We start from the raw sequence: 18,934 nt of genomic DNA on the forward strand, positions 1-18,934 counted from the left end.
AGACTGTAAGGAAAGCCTGGGGGTCTGAATAAAAATGCCAGGGAAGGAAGGGAGTACCCAGCACCCTCCATTCTCACTGCACCCAGAGGCAGCCTGAGACCTGGGTCTGCAGGGCTTGCTGTGGCCCTGGGAATGCTCTGCAGGCGGGGAGCTGGCGCCCCAAGTCTAGCCGGCGCCCCCTGCTGGTTGTTACTTATTATGCCGTTGTGTCCGGTCTGTCTACGTGTCCTACTCTCACGCTCAGTTGTGAAAACCTCTGAAGGTCGGGAATTGGGTCTTATTTTTGCTTCTCAATGAACCTACATAAGAGGCGACCCATCAGCGCTGGTGACGGGAGAGCTACGCAAATCGTGTCTTCAATCTAGTGCATCCAAAGACCAATGAAACCATCCTCGTTCTAAAAAAAATTAAACATTTTTATTAGTATATTTATTTTATATATAAAAGAAATACAAAAAAAGAAACACAAAGAAAATGCTTTTATGGCAAATCGGACTTGTCGGTGCCCTCGGCTTGGGTCCCAGGCTCTGACCCGCTGGGTGTCAACAAAGTCCGCCGGTTGTAGTGGCCCTTGATGATGCCCGTGGTGTTGTTCTCGGTGAGCAGCTGCTTCTGCCGTTGCCTGTTGAGGGACTGGACAAGGCCCAGGACCACGGCGGCCAGGGAGTACTGGCCCGGCAGCCTCCGCGGGGGCAGGATCAGCGGGTTGGGCTGCACTCTCCCCAGGAGAAAGTACGTTTTGAGTTTCCCCTCCTGCTCACTGATGCCCTTCACGTAGATCTCCCCGCGGTAGTCGAAGGCGAAGCCCTGGTCCTTCAGGATGAGATAGGTCTCCTCCGGGACCTGGATCCTGCCGCTGAGCCCGGTGCTGTCCATCCGGCTGGCCAGGTTCACGGTTTTGCCCCAGATGTCGTACTGTGGTTTCTTAGCGCCAATGACGCCGGCTACCACCGAGCCGTGGCTGATGCCTGTGAGGGAACGGAAGGGGCAAGAGATGAGAGGAGGGCGCTCCCCGTGGGGGCTGCGGCTGCCCGGGGTAGTGACCAGGAAGGCAGTGGCTTCTGCCGGTAAGTTCCAGGCCCTGATCCTGCTCTGTCCCTTATTAGGCGTGTGACCTTCATCACTACATAACCCATCTGGGCCTCACTTTTCCCTTTGTGAAGTGGGAATAATAAAAGGAAGATGGAAGGAGATGATATAAGCAAAGCCGTTGGCATGGTACCTGACAGCAGTGGTGCTGGAGAGAAAAGAGTTCGTATTTCACAGGGACGTTGGCTTATCTCGGCCCGTGGGACACTGGGGACCCCTCCCGCCCCTGCTGTCGGTGCTGAGAGCCTCCTCTGCGTTAGTCCCCGTCCTGGGCATCATTCCCTCGGGCCTCGGTCACAGCCTCCGAATGGGCCTCCCCGTCTGCCTCCTTGACCTCCTGCAGACCACCCTCCACGCTGCTGGGGGCCAGAGGGACGCTGATGCACATGTGATGAAGGCACCCGCTCCCACACCTGCCGGGCTCCTTGCGCCTTGGGGATGGCACCGCGCTCCTCAGTGTCACCGGCCAGGGCGCTCAGGTCTGGCTGTGGCCCAGCGAGGCAGCCTCACTCGCCAGCACCCTGGCCCTCAGCTGCTCTGTATCCATCCTGGACGGTGAGAGTCCCCTACCCCTCCGGCCATGTCCCCGCTATGTGCCTTTGTCCCCGCCTTTCTCTCTGCTTATTTCCTTCCAACCCTACAGTTTATTTGGACAATGCTTAAGACAGTTTCAGTTCCCCCTCATTTAGGAAGTTGCCTCTGTTCCAGGAATGGTAGCATTTCACTAGACGTGTTAGGAGGCATGTACGTCTCCTTCAGACAGATTTCTCATTCATGCTGCAAACACTGACGAGGCACCTGCTGTGTACACTGGGGTCTGATGGGAAAGAGGACAGCGCTGGCCCTCCTGCAGCTTATCTTCTAAGCGGCAGACAGGACATAATACAAATGTAATATAACATCAAACAATGCTAAAGTCTCTAAAGAAAAGCCAGTCAGGTGAAAGGGACAGAGAAATACAGGGGGCGTTTTGGAGAAGGGTGGGTAGGACAGGCCTTTCTGGGCAGAGATCTGAAGACACCGATGGCCCAGGCCACGCGGATATCTGGGTTCCATCGTTCTAGGCAGAGAGGAGAGCAGGCCCCCCTCCCCAACACACAGGCGGACATGACACTGCTGGCTTGCAGCCTGAGAGCTGGGCCTTGCAGATGCTGGAATCACAGTGATGGCAAACCCTCCAGAGGTCTGAGAGCACCCTTACCGCCACTACCATGTGCTTCTCACGTGGCTGCTGTGCGGTAGGCAGGGGAAGGTGACACTATACCGCCAGGTTTACACCTGAGGAAACCGACAATCTGAGTTTAAATGACTCGCCCAAACTCATAGAGCTGGTCACACACAGCAGGCCCTCAACTCAAACTGAGATGCCCAATCCAGTTGGGAAAATAATTTTCTAACCCCAAACTATGTCAGCAGAATCATGTGTCACACCAGGGGTTGGTCTTGACCCCAGTGACCTTTCCCGAATTTATACAGGAGACCCTTTCCTTCTGGGCTAGAGCTCTGCTTTGCATTCCTGCTCCCATTCTGTAGCCGATTTTTTCAGAAAGGACACAAAGTCAATGGAAGATGTTTGAAAAGGCCTTAAATATCCCATCCGTAGATCAGAAGCATAACATAAAATTTCTTTCAGTGCAATGAACAAAGTTCCTTAGATCTGACAAGTCAGATATTGGTATTTTTTAACCTCTTTTTCTTGAAAGCTGCTGAGGGAGATCCAAATACAGTAAAACGGCACAGCAGCCAGAGGGATCTAATGTAAGAATTGCAGCAAAGATTGCTTTAGATTTGCACCCTGGCAGCCAGGATGCCACTGGTCTCAGGAAATCCAAGATTCTGCCAGGGCCACTTCTTGTCTGTGTGATCTTAAGTCAGTCACTCCCCTTCTCTGGGCCTGAGTTTACGCATCTGTGAAATGGGAATGTGGACTCGAGCAGGGGCTTCCTGGGGCTTCAGGAGGCCCTTGAGGCTCAGCAGAGATGCTGAAGAAACAGGAGTGTTATACAAAGGACGAAGGGTGATCATTCCCATTGCCATGCCTGCCATGGTGTTGTCGCTCTGCACAAGGGTGTCTGTAATCTCAAGAGAAGGGGAAGCCATGTGGCCGAGTACAGTGCTCCAGGCTCTCTGCCGGCCCATCTCTGAAATCCCCAGGAGCAGAGTCCTGCTTTTGCCTGAAGGCATAATCCAGAAGGGCTAGACCAGTACACTGCCTGCCAGCGTGGGTGACAGAAGTCAGAATGGAGTGATGGATAGTCTGCTACCTCTCTGGGCAGGGCCTGTGTGGGCGGGATACTGGACAGGAGGTGGGGAGAGAGGTAGCTGCAGTCAGGCGTTTGTTTTGTGGTTCTGCACACAGGCGGGTGTCCTTCCCTGGCCTTCTGCATCTTCGTGAGAGGCAGCCAGAGAGGTCTGAGCTGACCCTGCCCCTGTCCTTGGTAAGGTCACATGAAGCCTGCTGCGTTTTGGAGGAAAAAGCTTCCCTGGCTCGATGCCCAGGGCTGAGAGGGCCTGATGGCACAAGGCCAGGCAGCTCAGAGGGGCCCCCAATTGCCACCAATTGCTGCTACTCACCAATCCGGAGTTCAAAATTGTTGAACGAATGCTTGTTGATTTCCTGTATGCTTTCAGTCAGGGCGAGAGAGAAGTCGGCCAGGGCACACAGGTGTCCCCACTTATCTTCACATTGCTGCAGCAGACGTGAGAGAGGAGCTCATTCTCTGTGGCAAACGTGAACACTCTGGTAGCAGGGCCCTGCCCTATGTCTACCGCCCACTCCCACCCCGCACGTCCCTTAGAAGGAAACAGCCGGGTGTGGGACTCCCTGCACATTCAGGGCATCAGTGTCCAGGAACATGGGCCACTGTTTCTTAAGAGTGAAATATGTGTGGATCAAGTAATCCTTTCCCATGCCTACACCTGTCTATTCAGGTTGGTGGATCCTGAATTCCTGACTGGGCTCACTGGTGTGTGTGCGTGTGCATGTGTGTGTACACATGCTCCTATGTACATATGTGTAGCATTTCCAATCTAGGAACTGTGTCTATTTCCTTTGAAGTGCTTTGCTCACCAGACTCCCGAGGGAAGTGCAGAGTAGCCTCTGTGCCTCTCTGAACCTCAGTTTTCTCATCTATAAAATGGGGCTGAGTGCACTTGCCCTGCCGACCTCACAGGGAGTGGGTGGGGTTGAACTCTACGTCCTGACATAGCCGAGGCTGGCAAACAGGTTCAGTAAAGGGCCAGGCAGCACATATTTCAGGCTTTGTGGGCTGTATTTCCGGCATGACTACTCGACTCTGCCATTGCAGCTTAAAAAAAGCCATAGGCAAAGTACGAACAGTGAGTGTGGCTGTGTTCCCATAAAATCTGATTTAACATGCATGCTTCGCACACAGGCCACACTCAAAAGAGCAGGGGCTATTATTGTTGTTGTTGCTATTATTATTATTACGTGTTACTTTTGGAGGAGAAAACAAAAGCAGGAATGGGAAAACAGGCTAGGATAGGGAATTAGTAGCACCCACAACTGAACCATAATCAGGGGACTTCTTGTCCCTGACTCTGTTCATCAAGCGAACAGTGAGGTTCAGGGAAGCTGAGAGGGTTCCCTGTCATGAAGGAGCAGTGGCCCACCCAGTGGACTCTTCTCAGCTCAAGGGCATCACACGGCCAGAACAGCCAGTTCACCAGATTTCTCCCTAACCACCCCGAAGCCTCCTGCTGGTGGTGGCCTCACTACCCTCGGCAATGTGACAACAGTGAGGCCCCTGCCATAGGTTGTGGCTGAGTCCACAGAGTTTCCTTACCTGCTTTTCAGGTGACAGGCCTGAGACAGCCATGTAGGTGCTGCCGATGGTCTTGATCTTTTCAATGTCTTGAAACCGGTCTTCGCCGAGCAGCTGAAAAGGACCAGGCAAGGGTGTTAGTCCTGGTGTGTGTTCCCCCAGAAGCCCAGGGTTCCTGAAAATAGTCCCCTGGCTCACATTAAAGATGACCTCTGGCTGGCTCAGCATCCTCCAGGCAGTTATGTTTCTCTCTGCAAACCATGCATTTAGAGAGTCAACATATATTTATTGAGCACTTGCTAAGTGCCAGATGCCAGGATGGCTGTGACCAGATACTTTGTAAGGATAGGTCTGTTTCAATGGATCTTCAAAACAGATGAAGTTACCTTACTAATTTGAAGAAGAAATTACAAACATTCCACAATCCATGAACACATCTTTTTGGCTTTATTTTCAACATGTATTTGGAATCCTGCTCTGCCAGCTCCCTGGTCTAAGCCACTGGTAGCCTTTACCTTGTTACTGTATTGCCATAACTTACCAGCTCCTGCCCTTACCCACATGCCCAGCATGGAAGCCGAGAGATCCCACTCAAGTGTGCGAAACCCTCCTGCGGCTTCCCGTTCCACTCAGGGTCAGCGTGAGAGTCTCCACTGTGATGAGCCCTCCCTCCCATGCCCGGTCTCCTTTGCTCACTCCGTTCCAGCCACCTCCTTGCTGATCCTTACGAGCCAGGCCTGCTTCTGCCTCAGGACCTTTGCATTTGCTTTCCCCCTGGTGGGACTGTCTTCCCTCAGAGGGAGACTGCTCATCCCTCACCTCCTTCAGGTCTTTCCTCAAATGTCATTCCGTGGGGTTTGCTGACCACCCCATCTAAAATGGAATACAACATCCCATCCCTGGGGCCACCTACGCTGTAAGATAAGGAAGACTAGAAGAAACTAGCAAAAGAGACTGTTGGAGAGGTGACAGTAAAGTGGAAATACAGACACGAGTTAGCAGAAGCCAAGGGGGAAAGAAGGTGCCCCCAGAGGAAGGCGCAGTCACCTGGGTCAAAAGCTGCCGATGGGCTAAGGATCCATTCAGCTCACTCCCTTGAGATCTCATCACACCTCATGGCTTTCAACACAGTCCCTTTTCGGAAGAGTCCCAAATGTACGTGTCCTCCCTGACCTACCCGGTCGCTAAGCCAACCCCACTGCAGGTCTCACAGGCCTCTCTCATTGGCCAGTCCCAAAGCCGCGCCTTGGTCTTCTTTGCCCACCTGCCATCTTGATTAATGGGGTCTCCATTTTCCAGGTGTTCTGGATAAAACCTCACAACCCACATCTAATCTGTCAGAAGCCCCTTGGCTCCACCTTTGGAGATATCCAGATTCCGCCTGACCGTCTGCCTCCACTGCACAGGCCACGCACCCACGAGGCCGGCCCTGAGCGTGGGAGCCAAGTTCCAAACGCAGGCCTCCTGCTCCCGAGTCTAAACTCTGGCCTCTTATTTCCTGTTGTTGGCAGCTATTTAGATGTAACTTCTGGTTCTCCAACTCTTTGCCTCCCTTTAAGATTGTAATGTCCTCAGGGGCTCATGCCATCCTGGGGGTGGGGGTGGGCAGCGGGTCGTCTGTAGACCATTTTGCTACAGGCATCCTCTCAAAATTAAGCAGGAGCTAAGAAACTTGGAACATTCCAGCTCCAGGGAATCTGTTCCGGGAAACACGGAAAACACAGGCAGGTGCTTCTGTGATTTGCTTCGGGGGGTGTGTGCGCACACCCGCCTGCGTGCAGCTTGATTCACAGCGGAGGCCGCCTTTGTTCGTTGCTTTTGTTTCCTGAGATAAAGAGAAGCCACTGCCCTGAGCTCTGCCCTGGCTGAGCGTCTGCCAGGTGGGTCCAGGGCAGGAAGGGGCTGGGGCAGGGCCTGTCCTCAACCTGAGATCATGTCTGACAGGTGCCCTCAGACGCCTCCAAGCAGCTTTGGTCTCTGAGCAGCCCTTCCTGTGGCTGTTAATTCTGCAGCTCGGAGACCCTGGCATGCCTTCGGCTGCCCACCTCCCTCCCCTGCCTCCTTACCGCCCCATTTTCCCAGCCTCCTGAGGGGAGCAGGCTCTTCCCTCCTCCCTTCTCTTCAGAACTGCTTGGCTGAGGGCCAATTCCAGGCCCAGGCAAAGCTGCCTCCTCCTCCGAAGTCGATTAGGGGCAGCGAGAGTCTTCATTATTTCATTCAATATCCATGCAGCAGATTTATCTACTCTACAGCTAAAAGCGTCTGTGGGCATAGTGGCTCCTAATCGCCCCTTGATTAATTCACTAGTCTGCAGGGAGCAGGGGGATGCATGCGAAGGACTCTCCAGCCTTCGCCCGGGGAGGGCTGTGGGGCAAGGGACAAGCACTGGCGTGAACCCAGCCTTGGAGCCGGTGCCCCGTGCGATGTCCTGCCTTCCTCGGAGCCCAGACAGCGCCGTGCGTGAGCTCAGGTTCCTGAGGTAGCTGTGTCAGCAAGAGGAGCAGAGCGGCTACTAAAGTGAGCCCCCAGGGGTCTGGCTGGAGCTCAGCCAGGGCAGAATCGAGGGGGCTGCTCTTGACCCAAGGAAAGAGGGCATGTCCGGGTGACCCAGCGAGGGCGGACGGTGCTTGGGGCTGGCAAGCCAGGGGTGCATTCTCTTCTTCTTCTCTACCCTTTCTCTCCTACTTCCTTCCCCCTTCGCTTCCCCTCTCCCAAAGCCCCAGTTCTGAAGATGACAGCCCCCTGGACCGATTCCCTCTCAGCCTCGCCAGCTTCCCTCTGCAAACACCCATCTCTGCCACCAGGGATGCTGTCCTCCGTCTCAGTTTTCTGGAAGCCTCCAGGGTGTTCACAATTTGGGGCACCGAGGTGCGCATTTAGTTTAAATTTATTTTTTACAATTTAAAAACATGCTAGTGAGCCCTTTCAGGAGATGGGGTGCTGTAGAGTTTAACATACAACAGAGCCTAATGTTGCAACCTTTAGATTATTGTTAATGGCGCTATTTTTATTTTTTTTACTTGAGAGTATGTTTTGGACTATACCAATCCATCACCACCTCACTATTTGCCTGCTTGTTTCTGTCTCCCATTATGTGATTAACTGATAAGGCATCTGTTAGGATCATGCCTTATGTTCTAGGGACAGTGCTAGGCCCTGGGGACGTCCCAGGATCCCTGAGAGTATAGTTTCTCTCTTCATGAGCTTGTGGCCGGGAGTGGAGAATGGGAATAAAAGTGCTGTTGCCATGGAGTTGCCCTCCACTCCCCACATTGCAAGGCCATCTGTTCGAGTGCACTTACCACTGACTCCTCGTGTAAGGACAACTTGTGGCCACCCTGCCTCTCCCTAGTGTGCGAAACCACGGAAGGCAAGAGTGACTGTGTCACTTACCTTGACCCCCACCCCATCCCTAGGACAACTGAAATGGCCATTGTTGAGTTTATGACCACAATTCTAGAGCCATGAAATACCACTTAAATGGGAAACAATGCAACACAATGATTGAAAACCAAAACAGTATGGCAGACCTGGGTTCAAATCCTGTAATACCATTTAGTGGTGTGTGACCCTGGACACTCTTGGTGCTTCTGAGGCTCAACTTTCTCATTTATAAAATGAAGGTTAATGATTCTTGACCTGTGGGTTTGGTGTGAAGGATAAATAACAACAAAATGTGGTATACTGAAAATGGCAACATGTGGTAAGCACCTATAGAGATTAATGTGATGGGTGTTGGACTCAAGACTAAGTGGCTAGTGTGTGGGGGACCATCTGTGCACTGAAGGGTTTCAGGCTCTGTGATGGAAGGGTTTCTGGAGTATAAGCTTTTCATTGAAAAAGGAGGGACAATATTTACTTGGCCGGGGAGGCATTAAAAGAGGCGTCACAAGTAGAGATGGTGTTTGAATGGACTGTTAAATGACTGTTAGGTTTTCCACTGGCTGTGGAGTCTCGGGAGGGAGGATGGTGTGGTGAGGAGGGAATCATTCCTGGGCAGAAGGATCTGTGTGTGGAATAGCTAGATGGGCTTGATGGCCTGTAAGTAGCTAGGCAGTGCTGGGCGGCAGGCTGGTTGTAGGTAGTGGGAGGTAAGGCTGGAGAGGGTACAGGGACAGTAAGTGCAAAGCCTCAGGTGACCTGAGGAGTTGACAAAGGGGAGCCGCTGAAAGATTTTGGGTTTCAAAGGGATGTAACAAAATACTCCTGCTCTTGGTCTTTGCTGATAGTGAGATACAGGAAGGACAGCAGTGAGGAGATGACTGGTGTCCAGGTGAGAAATAATATGGCCCAAAGAGAGATTAGGAAGAAGGAATCCATGGGACTCAGAGGCAAGGTGGAATGTGGGGCCCGAGAGAGGACATTGTCCCGGTGATGTAGGAGGTGATGTTGGTGCCCCACCCAGACCTGCTTTATGGGGCCATCCTGCCGAATGCCAGGGGGCTGGCTGCTGGTGATGCATGGCCATATGCTTTTTTGGAGAATCGCCCAGGCCAGCGGCAGCCTCCCTGCTGGAAATGCTGGGAGGTTATGCACTCCCATGGGCTCACCAACACAAGGGCACAAAAGCCTGGCCCCCTTGCCTCAATGGAAAGCAACTCCGTGGTCCCACTTATACCCCCGAGCTCCTCGGGGGTCAGGCTGAGGCCAGACTTCAGCTGAACCCGCATCTTTGCGTGGCTTCTTCCCCAGCGTTTTCTCAGTTAATCATTTACTTCCCTCCTCAGGTTGAGGCAGGTCAGTGGGCCCTGGGGCCTGTCTTCAGGCTGGGGGATGGGAAGGAGAAAGGCCACTCTGGCCCAAGTCTATTAATGTAAATAAAGTGCAGCATTTACGTTACCCCCTCCCCCCTCCACGTTACCTGCGCTGTGGACTCGGGAGGCTGAGAGAAGAAAGTACTGTCTAGAGTGTTTATCTTTGTGTTCAGTTCTCAGACTAAGCGCTAACTGACGTTTTTACCTTTGGCACTTTGAGCAGATGGAGAAATGTCCCCATCAGAGCCCAGTCTCTGTGACCCTGGGGCCTGAGTAGCAGTGGCCTCCGATCAACCATGGTTGTGCCATTTGCTAGCTGTGTGACATTGGGGAAGTTACCCAACCGCCGAGGCTTGTGCTCTTGATCCCCCCAGGGAGAAACAACGGCATTTATCTCACATGACAGTTGTGATAATTACATCAGATGATAAGTGTTTGTGTTTATAACTCGGCCTGGAATTCCGTAAGTGGGGAGACTGGCCACGGCTACAGTGAGTAACATAATGCTGTGACGGCAATGATGGCCGCTGTGACCGTCGGTCCGAGGCCTCGGTTTACCTCATCGAAGTCAGCGATGATCTCGTTCAGCAGGCGCAGGCACTCCACTCCTTGGTTGTTCATCTCGGTCTGAGAGTAGAAGTCGGCGAACCCCGGGATGGAGGCGAACATCACCCCGACGGCATCGTAGGACTGAGAATACAGCTCCTGGGCAGAGGGACACAGGGGGGAGCCAGAAACAGTCATCAGAGGCGAGGTTCTGCAAGGATGCTGCTGCGCCCAAGCACGGTGACCGCGGAGAGGACACCGTGGAGCCAACACCGTAACCGCGCGTCCCACCGCGTGGGCCGGGACCACCGAGCTCATGGTCTCGGGCCTCCGCGGGGCTCCGAGTTCTGACTGCCCCTGCCCTGTCCTCAGCCCCCTTTTCGGCCGTCCTCAGTGGCCAAACCCTCAGACTCCTTAGCCTCACCCTCACCCTCACCCTCACGTGGTCCCTCTGGGTGGGTGGCCGTGTCTCTCAGTGAGAAACTGGAGGCTCGGCGCTCCCGCATTCACCCATTGGTCACACTCATTTGTTTTCAGCTCCTCTGCTTCCACCGCAGATGATGCTTTTCTCCTGCTGAAAGTCAACACTTAGCCCACCCTCTTGGCCCCCTTCCCGTCCCCCCAACGGAGACCCTTTTCTTTCTCATTTCTTTTTTTTTAAAAAATATATCTTTATTGATTTCAGAGAGAGGAAAAGAGAGAGAGAGAAACATCAATGATGAGAGAGTCATTGATCGAGCCCGCAACCCCGGCATGTGCCTTGACCGGGAGTTGAACCCCGATCACCTGGATCCTAGGTCGACGCTCAACCGCTGAGCCACGCCCGGCCGGGCTCTTTCTCATTTCTTCTGCCTCTTCTCTGCCACCATCGCCTCCTCCTCTAAGTGTCCCCTGGAAGGAAAAGTCAGTGCGCCCTGGATCCTGAAGGCACTGTGGCCACCGGCCAGTCTCTCTCCGTCTTCGTCCAAACTTCTGAAGCTAGTTCCTCCCGGGCCTGGTTCCTCCCTGTCAACGTTCACTCACGTGTCTGATGAGGCGGACGACCCTGGCACAGGTCAGGCTGTTCACCTCTTCGCGGACGCGGGGCAGGCTGCCGGCGTGGTGCCCTCCCGAGGTCGCGTGTCTTCGCTTTCTTTGCTTTGGTGACACAACATTTGTTTTTCTGGTGTCTGGCCCCTTCCATGGTTTTTCCCTTTGTACTTATCTTCCACCTCAAATACTGGCGATCGCCGTGGTTCCGTCCTCGACTCTCTACGTGGTTGGATGTCGCACCTTTACCGGGGCCACCTTGCTCGCTCCCTGCCTTTCACCAAGTCCGCGCTCCCCGGGCTCCGAAGCTCTGTGTCCGCGCTGGGGGGGCCTCACACTGCTCGCATCTTCAGGGCTGCACCTGAGCGGCCTCCCCACCCGAACCCGCTCCTGCTCCTTTATCTCCAGCTCAGTTTGTGGCACCCACGTTGCCAAGTCTCCGAAGCTAGAAGCGCTCAGTCATCCCTGACTCCTTTCCCATCATCTCCGGGTTCAATAAATTCCCAAATCCCGCTGGGGCTCTTTTTGTCTCCGCAATACTTTTTTCTAACCCTCCCGTCGTGGCTTTGTTCAGGTCCTTCCCTTTCCCCTCCTTTCCCGGTGATAGGCTCCCTGACTCCAGTCTTGTCCGACCCAAAGGCATGTTCCACGTGGCAGCCAAAGGGACCTTTTAGAGACACTAGACTGACCACACTTCTCCCGTTCTTAAGACCCACCAGTGGCGCACCATTGCCCTCAGGAGAAAGCTCAAACAGTGGACGACATATATTCATATATTCATGCCCTCGTCTCCCCCCGGCTCTTCAGCCTCCTTGCCTGCAATTCATTCCCCGTGTTGGACCTTGTGCTCCAGAAACATCACAGCCTTTGCACTTCTGTGTGCACGTTGCAGCAGCTGCTGCAGCCGCAGGTGTTCTCGCTCAGTCAAGGTGCAGCCCCTGCGCGTCCTTGCACGGGGGCCACTAGAGGGCACTCTGTTCGCGTGGGCATTGGGCAGAGAGCTCCGGGAAATTAATGCCTCCCAGGAGCCGCTGTCACTCAATGACTGATGAGAACTGGCTACAGTCCCCAGCTCCTTCACCCCTTGGGCCACACAACTTTGAGGTATGCTTTTGACGCTGTTTCCTCAAATTTCCCAGTAGGATTAAGCTCAAGTCACCCGAAGGGGTAACTAGTCTGATAACGCTCTCCTGCCTACCTGGGTTTCCCGGGACCACCTCTGAGCAAATTGCCTGTACTCGAATCCGTGTCTCAAGGCACATGCTTTCTGTTTCACACTCCAGTGCTTTCATTCTCACCGGCTGTCCCTTGACGGGCATGTCCTTCCTTCCTGCAGCCAGCTTCCCTGACCAGCTTCCCTAACTCTTGTTTCCTGCCTTCAGTCACCACTTAGGTGCCACGCCTTCCATTCCCCTTCCCGGACCACAGCGGAGCCCGGTGCTGTGGCCGCCCCCTGAGCAACCCTCCACCACAGCCCTCGCCTCGCATCAGCGCCTTCGTGTCCATCTCCTCCTCCCTGGGTGGGCTCTTCGAGGGCAGGGGCTCCATGCCGCTCACCTCAGTACGTTCAAGTCACCCCGCTGGTATTTTGGGGATGCCTGCAGCATAGTGCCTGCCCTGTGCCGGGTCTGGGGCAGGGTAGAGGCGCAGAGCTGTTTGTTGAGTTAGTGGCCCCCTTGCCTGTGTAGGAGACATGAAAGCTCACAGGCTGCTTCCACGTGAACCCAGTGATTGAGTCCCTGCAAAAACCCTGTGGAGCGGGTGCGCTTATCACCCCCACTTTACAGATAAGGAGAATGAGACGGGGAGTCAGTCATTGTTTGGGTGCACACAGCTATCGGTGGTTAGAAGACCCCCGGGGCCTTCCCGGGCTGCACATCTGGGCTCGCCTTCTCCGCCTTTCGTGCCGTCGGTCTCAGAGAGCTGTCCCTGTGTCCCGATCCGTCGGTCTCGAGCTTTTAGCTGTGGATGAACCTGAGCAGGTGCCTTCCCTAGCCCTCGCCGACCCGAGCACGGCAGCTGCTGACTGGCCGGGCTGGGCTTGGTTGGGGTGAGGCGCACGGATTGGAGCCAAGGAGCGGCTCTGAGGCGGGCTGTTCACCTTGGCTTTGAACACGGGAGGAGCTCGACTCTGCTTCATGGGTCAGAGGACCTGCATAAGCAACTCACAGAACCGCCTCCTCCAAAGGGCTGCGATTGGGAGAAAAAATATCTGTTTATTACCTTTCCTGTGAGTTTTCTCAGGCCGTCCTAACAAATGCTACCAACTGGGTTCAAACAACAGAAATCTATCTTCTCCTAATCTTGGAGACTGGAAGTCTAGGCTCAAGGTGTTGGCAGCGTTGGCTCCTTCTGAGGCCTCTCTTCTCGCCTTGTAGATGGTCTTCTCCCTGCGCCTTCACATGGTTTTCTTCTGTGTGTGTCAGTGTCCTAATTTCCCCTTCTTATAAGGACACCAGTCATACTGGATTAGGACCCACCCTAATGACCTCATTTTAACTCAGTTGCCTCTTTAAAGATCCTATCTCCACAGTTGCATTCAGAGATACTGGGGTTAGAACTTCAAAATATGATTTGTGGGGACACAATTAGCCCATGACACCTGTATTTCTATTTTCTGTTTAAAATAGGGAGAAAAGGGGAAAACCCTACCCCAACCCTCCAAAACCTGTTCCGTAATCACAGAGCTGTCCCTGTCCCCTCCCACTGCAGCTTCTGCCTGGTGACACAACCCCGCGGTGATACAGAGAAGGGCTGGTCACCGGGGGTTCTTCACAGTCACCCGTCTGCCCGAGTGTCCTAGTGAATCCCAGCGTTTCTCACACTCTTTTCATCTTCGGTTCTCAGCCTTTGCCAACAACAGGAATGTCCTGATTGCTTAAATCATGAAGGCAATGCGAGTATATCAGCTGCATCTATGGAGCGCTTACCGTGTGACAAGTATGGTGTGAAATATGCACAAATGTCATCTCATTTAATGTTCACGGCAACCCCAAGAGGTAGACAGTTAAGATCCTATTTTATCTATAGGGAACTGGAGGCCCACAGTTGTTGAGAGGTAGAGTTGGAATCCATATGCAGGCAGTGTAACTCTAGAGCCCATGCTTCTCTAGGCTACTCTAGTAATAATAATAATAATAATAATAATAATAATAATAATAGCAGTAACCACCACATCACAACACTAATCACCACAGTAAGCAGGACCACGCCTAGGAATAAATGGCCCTGGACCTGGAAGCTGGTTCTGGTACATCCATCTGCAAAGGTCATTGAGCTGCCATTGGGGGTGGGGCAGGGTGCACAAACTTGGAGAGGTAGGACCTGAGCTTGGATCTTGACTGCACATCCCAGTGAAGACTGGGGGGTGGGGGGGTGAGTGGGAGGAGACTCACCTCCTCTCTGCCAGAGGCTGTCTGACGGAGAGAGTGGCCGGGAGGCATGAACCCGGGGATCAGGCTCCCGAGTGCACTGTAGGAACCCGCCAGGCGCCCACTGCTTCGGCACCACGTGTGCTCCCACCCGATCTAATCTCACAGCAGCTCAGCAGGGGAGGCATTATTTCCTCATTAATTGGATGAGAAAATGAACTCAGGGAGGGTGGGTAGGCTGCCCTAGGTCACACGGCTAGTTAGCGGCAGAGATGGAATTTGTGCTGTGCGACTGTCCAGCACCTTGTTAATGGCCTTTCAGCAGCTCTGAGTGAAGCCATGATGAGTAAGAGGGTTCCTGGGACCCAGTGACAGCCTGTCCGACACTGACGACCCTGCCCAGCTGGCCTTGTCTGCAAAAAGTCCCTGCCGAGGGTGTGAGAGCTTTTCTGAGGCCGAAGCCCAGGGTAATGACAGAAGACCAGCCCCCATACAAGGCTCTCAGGGAAAAGCCCCTGCCCTTCCCACGAGACAGCTGCACTGGTCTGACTTATCCGCCCAGCGCAGGCAGGGAACCTGGGCAACGGTGGTCTCCACCTTCATGGGAGACCTGTCCCACTTCACTTGCCACGTGGGAGGAGAAACTTATTCATCTTGGGTACGCACAGGTCTCAACAGAAGTAAGACAGACAGGGGTTCAACGACGGCTCCCCAGTCATATCCGCTACTCCTGTGGGTAGGGTGGGGTAGGGGATGGTAAGGGAGGAGCAGACTTCCTCCCTGGCCCTCTCCCAGAGGGTGGACGGTGTCAACGGAGGTTCTTCCGCCCTGTGTGGAGGCAGGAATTCGGGGAGAGAGGAGAGGGTGCCCCCCAGATCTAGCCCCTGACTTCGGGCAATGCTCTGCCTCGGTTCCTTGGTTGTGGAAGGGGGTGGTGACTCCTGCCCTGCCTTTGCCCACGTTTCCCTGAGATGCTCTGATGAGGTCTCTCTGCCCCTGTGCACCGTGCGTGATGGTGGCTGTGTTTTCTAGATGGCTTAGCTCCCGTCAAGCAGTCCTCTCCTAGGGCCACAACTCTCACTGGTCCCAGGAATTGCTTTAAACATTGTCCCTTTGGACCTGGGGTGGTAACAGCTTCCGGAGACTGCTGACCCCATGTGGCTTTATCATCCCTTCTTTTTTTTAAAAAAAAATTTTAATCCTCACCTGAGGATATTTTTTCCATTATTTTTCAGAGAGTGGAAGGGAGACAGGGAGAGAGAGGAACATCGATGTGAGAGAGACACATCGATTGGCTGCCTCCCACATGCACCCCGACCGGGGCGGGAGATCGAGCCTCACTGAGGTACATGCCCTTGGCCAGAATCAAACCCAGGACCCTTCTGTCTGCGGGCTGATGCTCTAACCACTGAGCTGAGCTGGCCAGGGCTCTCACCCCGTCTTGCTCACTGTTGCTTCAATTAGGGATCCAACAGTTAAGGAGGGTTCACTTAGAAAGGACATCCTCAGGGCAGCATGTAGGGCCCCGAGAAGACCCTCAGGAACCCAGGGCCAGCAGCAGTAGAGCTGCCACTCTGGCCTCAAAGGCACAGGAGGAGCCCAAGAGGAATGGGTTGAGTTGACACTGGAGGCAGCACAGCAGTGGCCTGGAGAGGAGCTATCAATTCTGGGGAGGGACGTTGGCAGCCTCAGATGATCCCAAGAAAGGGGACCAAAGGAATAAATATCCTGACCTCCCTCTCCTGCCCCTCCCTCTGATCTACTACCCAGCATTCCCCATCGATGAACCTCCACTGGGTGCCAGGAGGTGTGCGGGATCATTGATGCAGCCCAGGCACGTCAGGCCCCACCACCCACGCAAGCAGGGAGAAGGGCAAGGGCTTTGGAGGGGCACCCAGAGGAGCTCCAGCCACATGCCTCCACCGTTAGAGACAGCCCATCATTCAACTGGCCCCAGTCAGCCGCTTTGAGTGCTCCATCTGTTTACTGCTATTTGGAGCTCAAAGAAGATAAAAACACTATGAACTGGGACGGAGCAATGGGTGTGGAAAAGCTGTTATTGTCTCGCCACCCTCCTCTGGCTGGGGGCACAAGCCTGGGCTTTGTGGAGGGCTTGAGCGTGTGCACCCACCCTCCCCCAGGCCAAGATAGGGACTTCGGTTTCCTCTTGGCTCGGGTTGCTGTATCTGGTCCTTCCCCGGCCCAGGCCTGTCTGATTCTAGATCTTGTGTTTCTTATATGAAGTTGAGCCCTTTCTGCAAGGAGAAACAAGGTCTCAGGCCTTATTAGGGTCCTTTCATGACATTCAAGTCTCTGCTCAAAGGTCACCTCCCTGGAGAGAGCTCCCCGCCTCAGTGTCAGTGCCGCCCCTTTTCAATACTGTCTCCCTTATTTGGCTTCTTGTTCCCTCAGAGGCCGTGTGGGCCCTGTGCGTGTAGTTATTCATTTGAACGCCTGCCTTCCCACGACGCCACATCTTCATGTCAACACTCAGTCTTCTCTGTTCACTGTGAACGCCACGCCCTAGGACAATGCCTGACACACGGGTGGCCCTCAGTAAGTACCTGATGAACAAGTGAGCGAAGGAGTGGTAGGGGCGGGGCTGTGACTGGGAAGGAGCAGGAAAAGCAGCGATGGCTCACGTTATTAAAAATAATTACAGCCCGGCCGGGCGTGGCTCAGTGGTTGAGCGTTGACCCAGGATCCAGGCGATCGGGGTTCGATTCCCGGTCAGGGCACATGCCCAAGTTGCGGGCTTGATCCCCAGTCGGGGGCGTGCAGGAGGCAGCCGATCAATGACTCTCTCATCATTGATGTTTCTCTCTCTCTCTCCCTCTCCTTTCCTCTCTATGAAATCAATAAAGATATATTAAAAAATAAATAAATAAAAATAATTACAGCTGTGCCCTGGCCAGTGTGGCTCAGTGGTTGGAACATCGGCCTTCGCACCGAAAGGTCACAGGTTCGATTCCTGGCCTGGGTTGCAGGTTTGATCCGGGGTCCGGTCGGGGTGCATGAGGGAGGCAGCCAGTCAATGTGCCTCTCTGACGCTGATGTTTCTCTCTCTCCCTCTTCCTTTCTCCTCCCTGCCTCCCTTTCACTCTCTGAAAATCAGTGGGAAAAATATCTTCAACAAACAATAATAATTACCGCTAACAGTCTGTGTGCTCTTAGAAAGCGCCAAGCACCCTTTAAGCACTTTATGCATAATAACTCATGCAAATGTGTAACAACCGGATAAAGTAGGGAAGTTTTGTTACTTTGTAGCTGTGGAAAGGAGGCCAGAGAGGTTCATCACCTGTCCATAGTCACAGAGGGAGTGAGGGAGGAGTCAGGGTTGAGCCCAGGCATCAGGTGCCTTACGGTTCGACACGGAACCTGCCACGCACCCGGCTGTGTGTGCTCGCCCAGTGTAATTCTCACACCAACTCAGCAAGGGTGGCATTATTTCCTCATTAACTGGTTGAGGAAATGGATTCAGAGAGGTTGGGCAAGCTGCCCTAGGTCACACAGCTAGTTAGTGGCAGAGATGGAATTTGTGGGGCATGGACTGTTCAGCACCGGAGACAGCCGCCCTTCTGAAGGGCCTTCCAGCAGCTGGGAGTGAAGCCATGATGAGCGGGCGGGTTTCCTGGGACCCAGTGACAGCCTGCCTGGCACTGACGACCCACCCCAGCTGGCCTTGTCTGCAAAAAGTCCCTGCCCAGGGTGTGAGCGCTGTTCTAAGCCGGAAGCCCAGCGGACAGTGGGAGCTGCCAGCACCTTTGTGTGGGAGACACAGCTGGATCAGACTTGGACATGTGTTCCAGAGGGCGAGGCTCTGTCCACCACCCTGTTTTAGGGTGGTTTGAGTCCCAGTTCATCACTGCTCCATCTTTTCACTCACTTGTGCCCTAATAACAAAGCTGAGGATAGAAAGCACAAAATCTGGCTTTGAAGTTGCACCCACCTGGGTTCTAATTCGAGCTCACTACTCACTAGCTTTGTGACCTTGGGCAAGGTCCTTTACTTCTCTGGGCCTGAGTTTCTTTTTTTAAATTTTTATTTATTTTTTATATATCTTTATTGATTTCAGAGAGAGGAAGGGAGAGGGAGAGAGAGAGATAGAAACATCAATGATGAGAGAGTCACTGATCAAGCCCACAACCCGGGCATGTGCCCTGACCGGGAATTGAACCCCAATCGCCTGGATCCTAGGTCGACGCTCAACCGCTGAGCCACGCCCGGCTGGGCCAGGGCCTCAGTTTCTTCATCTATGAAATGGAGATAATCATCCTTACCTCCTTATTGCTTACATCTGTGAGCACTGCCGTGGCCCCGTGAAAGCTGGGACCCAAACTCACAGATGTCCCCCCCCATC

General features: G+C 53.7%; 1 protein-coding gene across 3 annotated transcripts in view; it reads right to left on the minus strand.

Annotated features, from left to right (window-relative positions):
* Positions 1-480: 480 nt before the first annotated feature.
* The window catches only part of ADCY8 (adenylate cyclase 8), a gene marked incomplete at both ends in the record, with an annotated part of 155,309 nt that continues 136,855 nt past the window's right edge, over positions 481-18,934 (minus strand). For all 3 annotated transcript variants that reach the window (XM_081116487.1, XM_081116486.1, XM_081116485.1), the window contains 4 exons: positions 481-968; positions 3,664-3,778; positions 4,896-4,988; positions 10,187-10,333. In XM_081116487.1, coding sequence (XP_080972613.1) covers positions 481-968; positions 3,664-3,778; positions 4,896-4,988; positions 10,187-10,333 — 843 coding nt within the window. The remainder of the gene's footprint in view (positions 969-3,663; positions 3,779-4,895; positions 4,989-10,186; positions 10,334-18,934) is intronic.

The sequence above is a fragment of the Miniopterus schreibersii genome (assembly GCF_964146895.1).
Source record: "Miniopterus schreibersii genome assembly, chromosome: 17".
In the NCBI taxonomy this organism is placed as follows: Eukaryota; Metazoa; Chordata; class Mammalia; order Chiroptera; family Miniopteridae; genus Miniopterus; species Miniopterus schreibersii.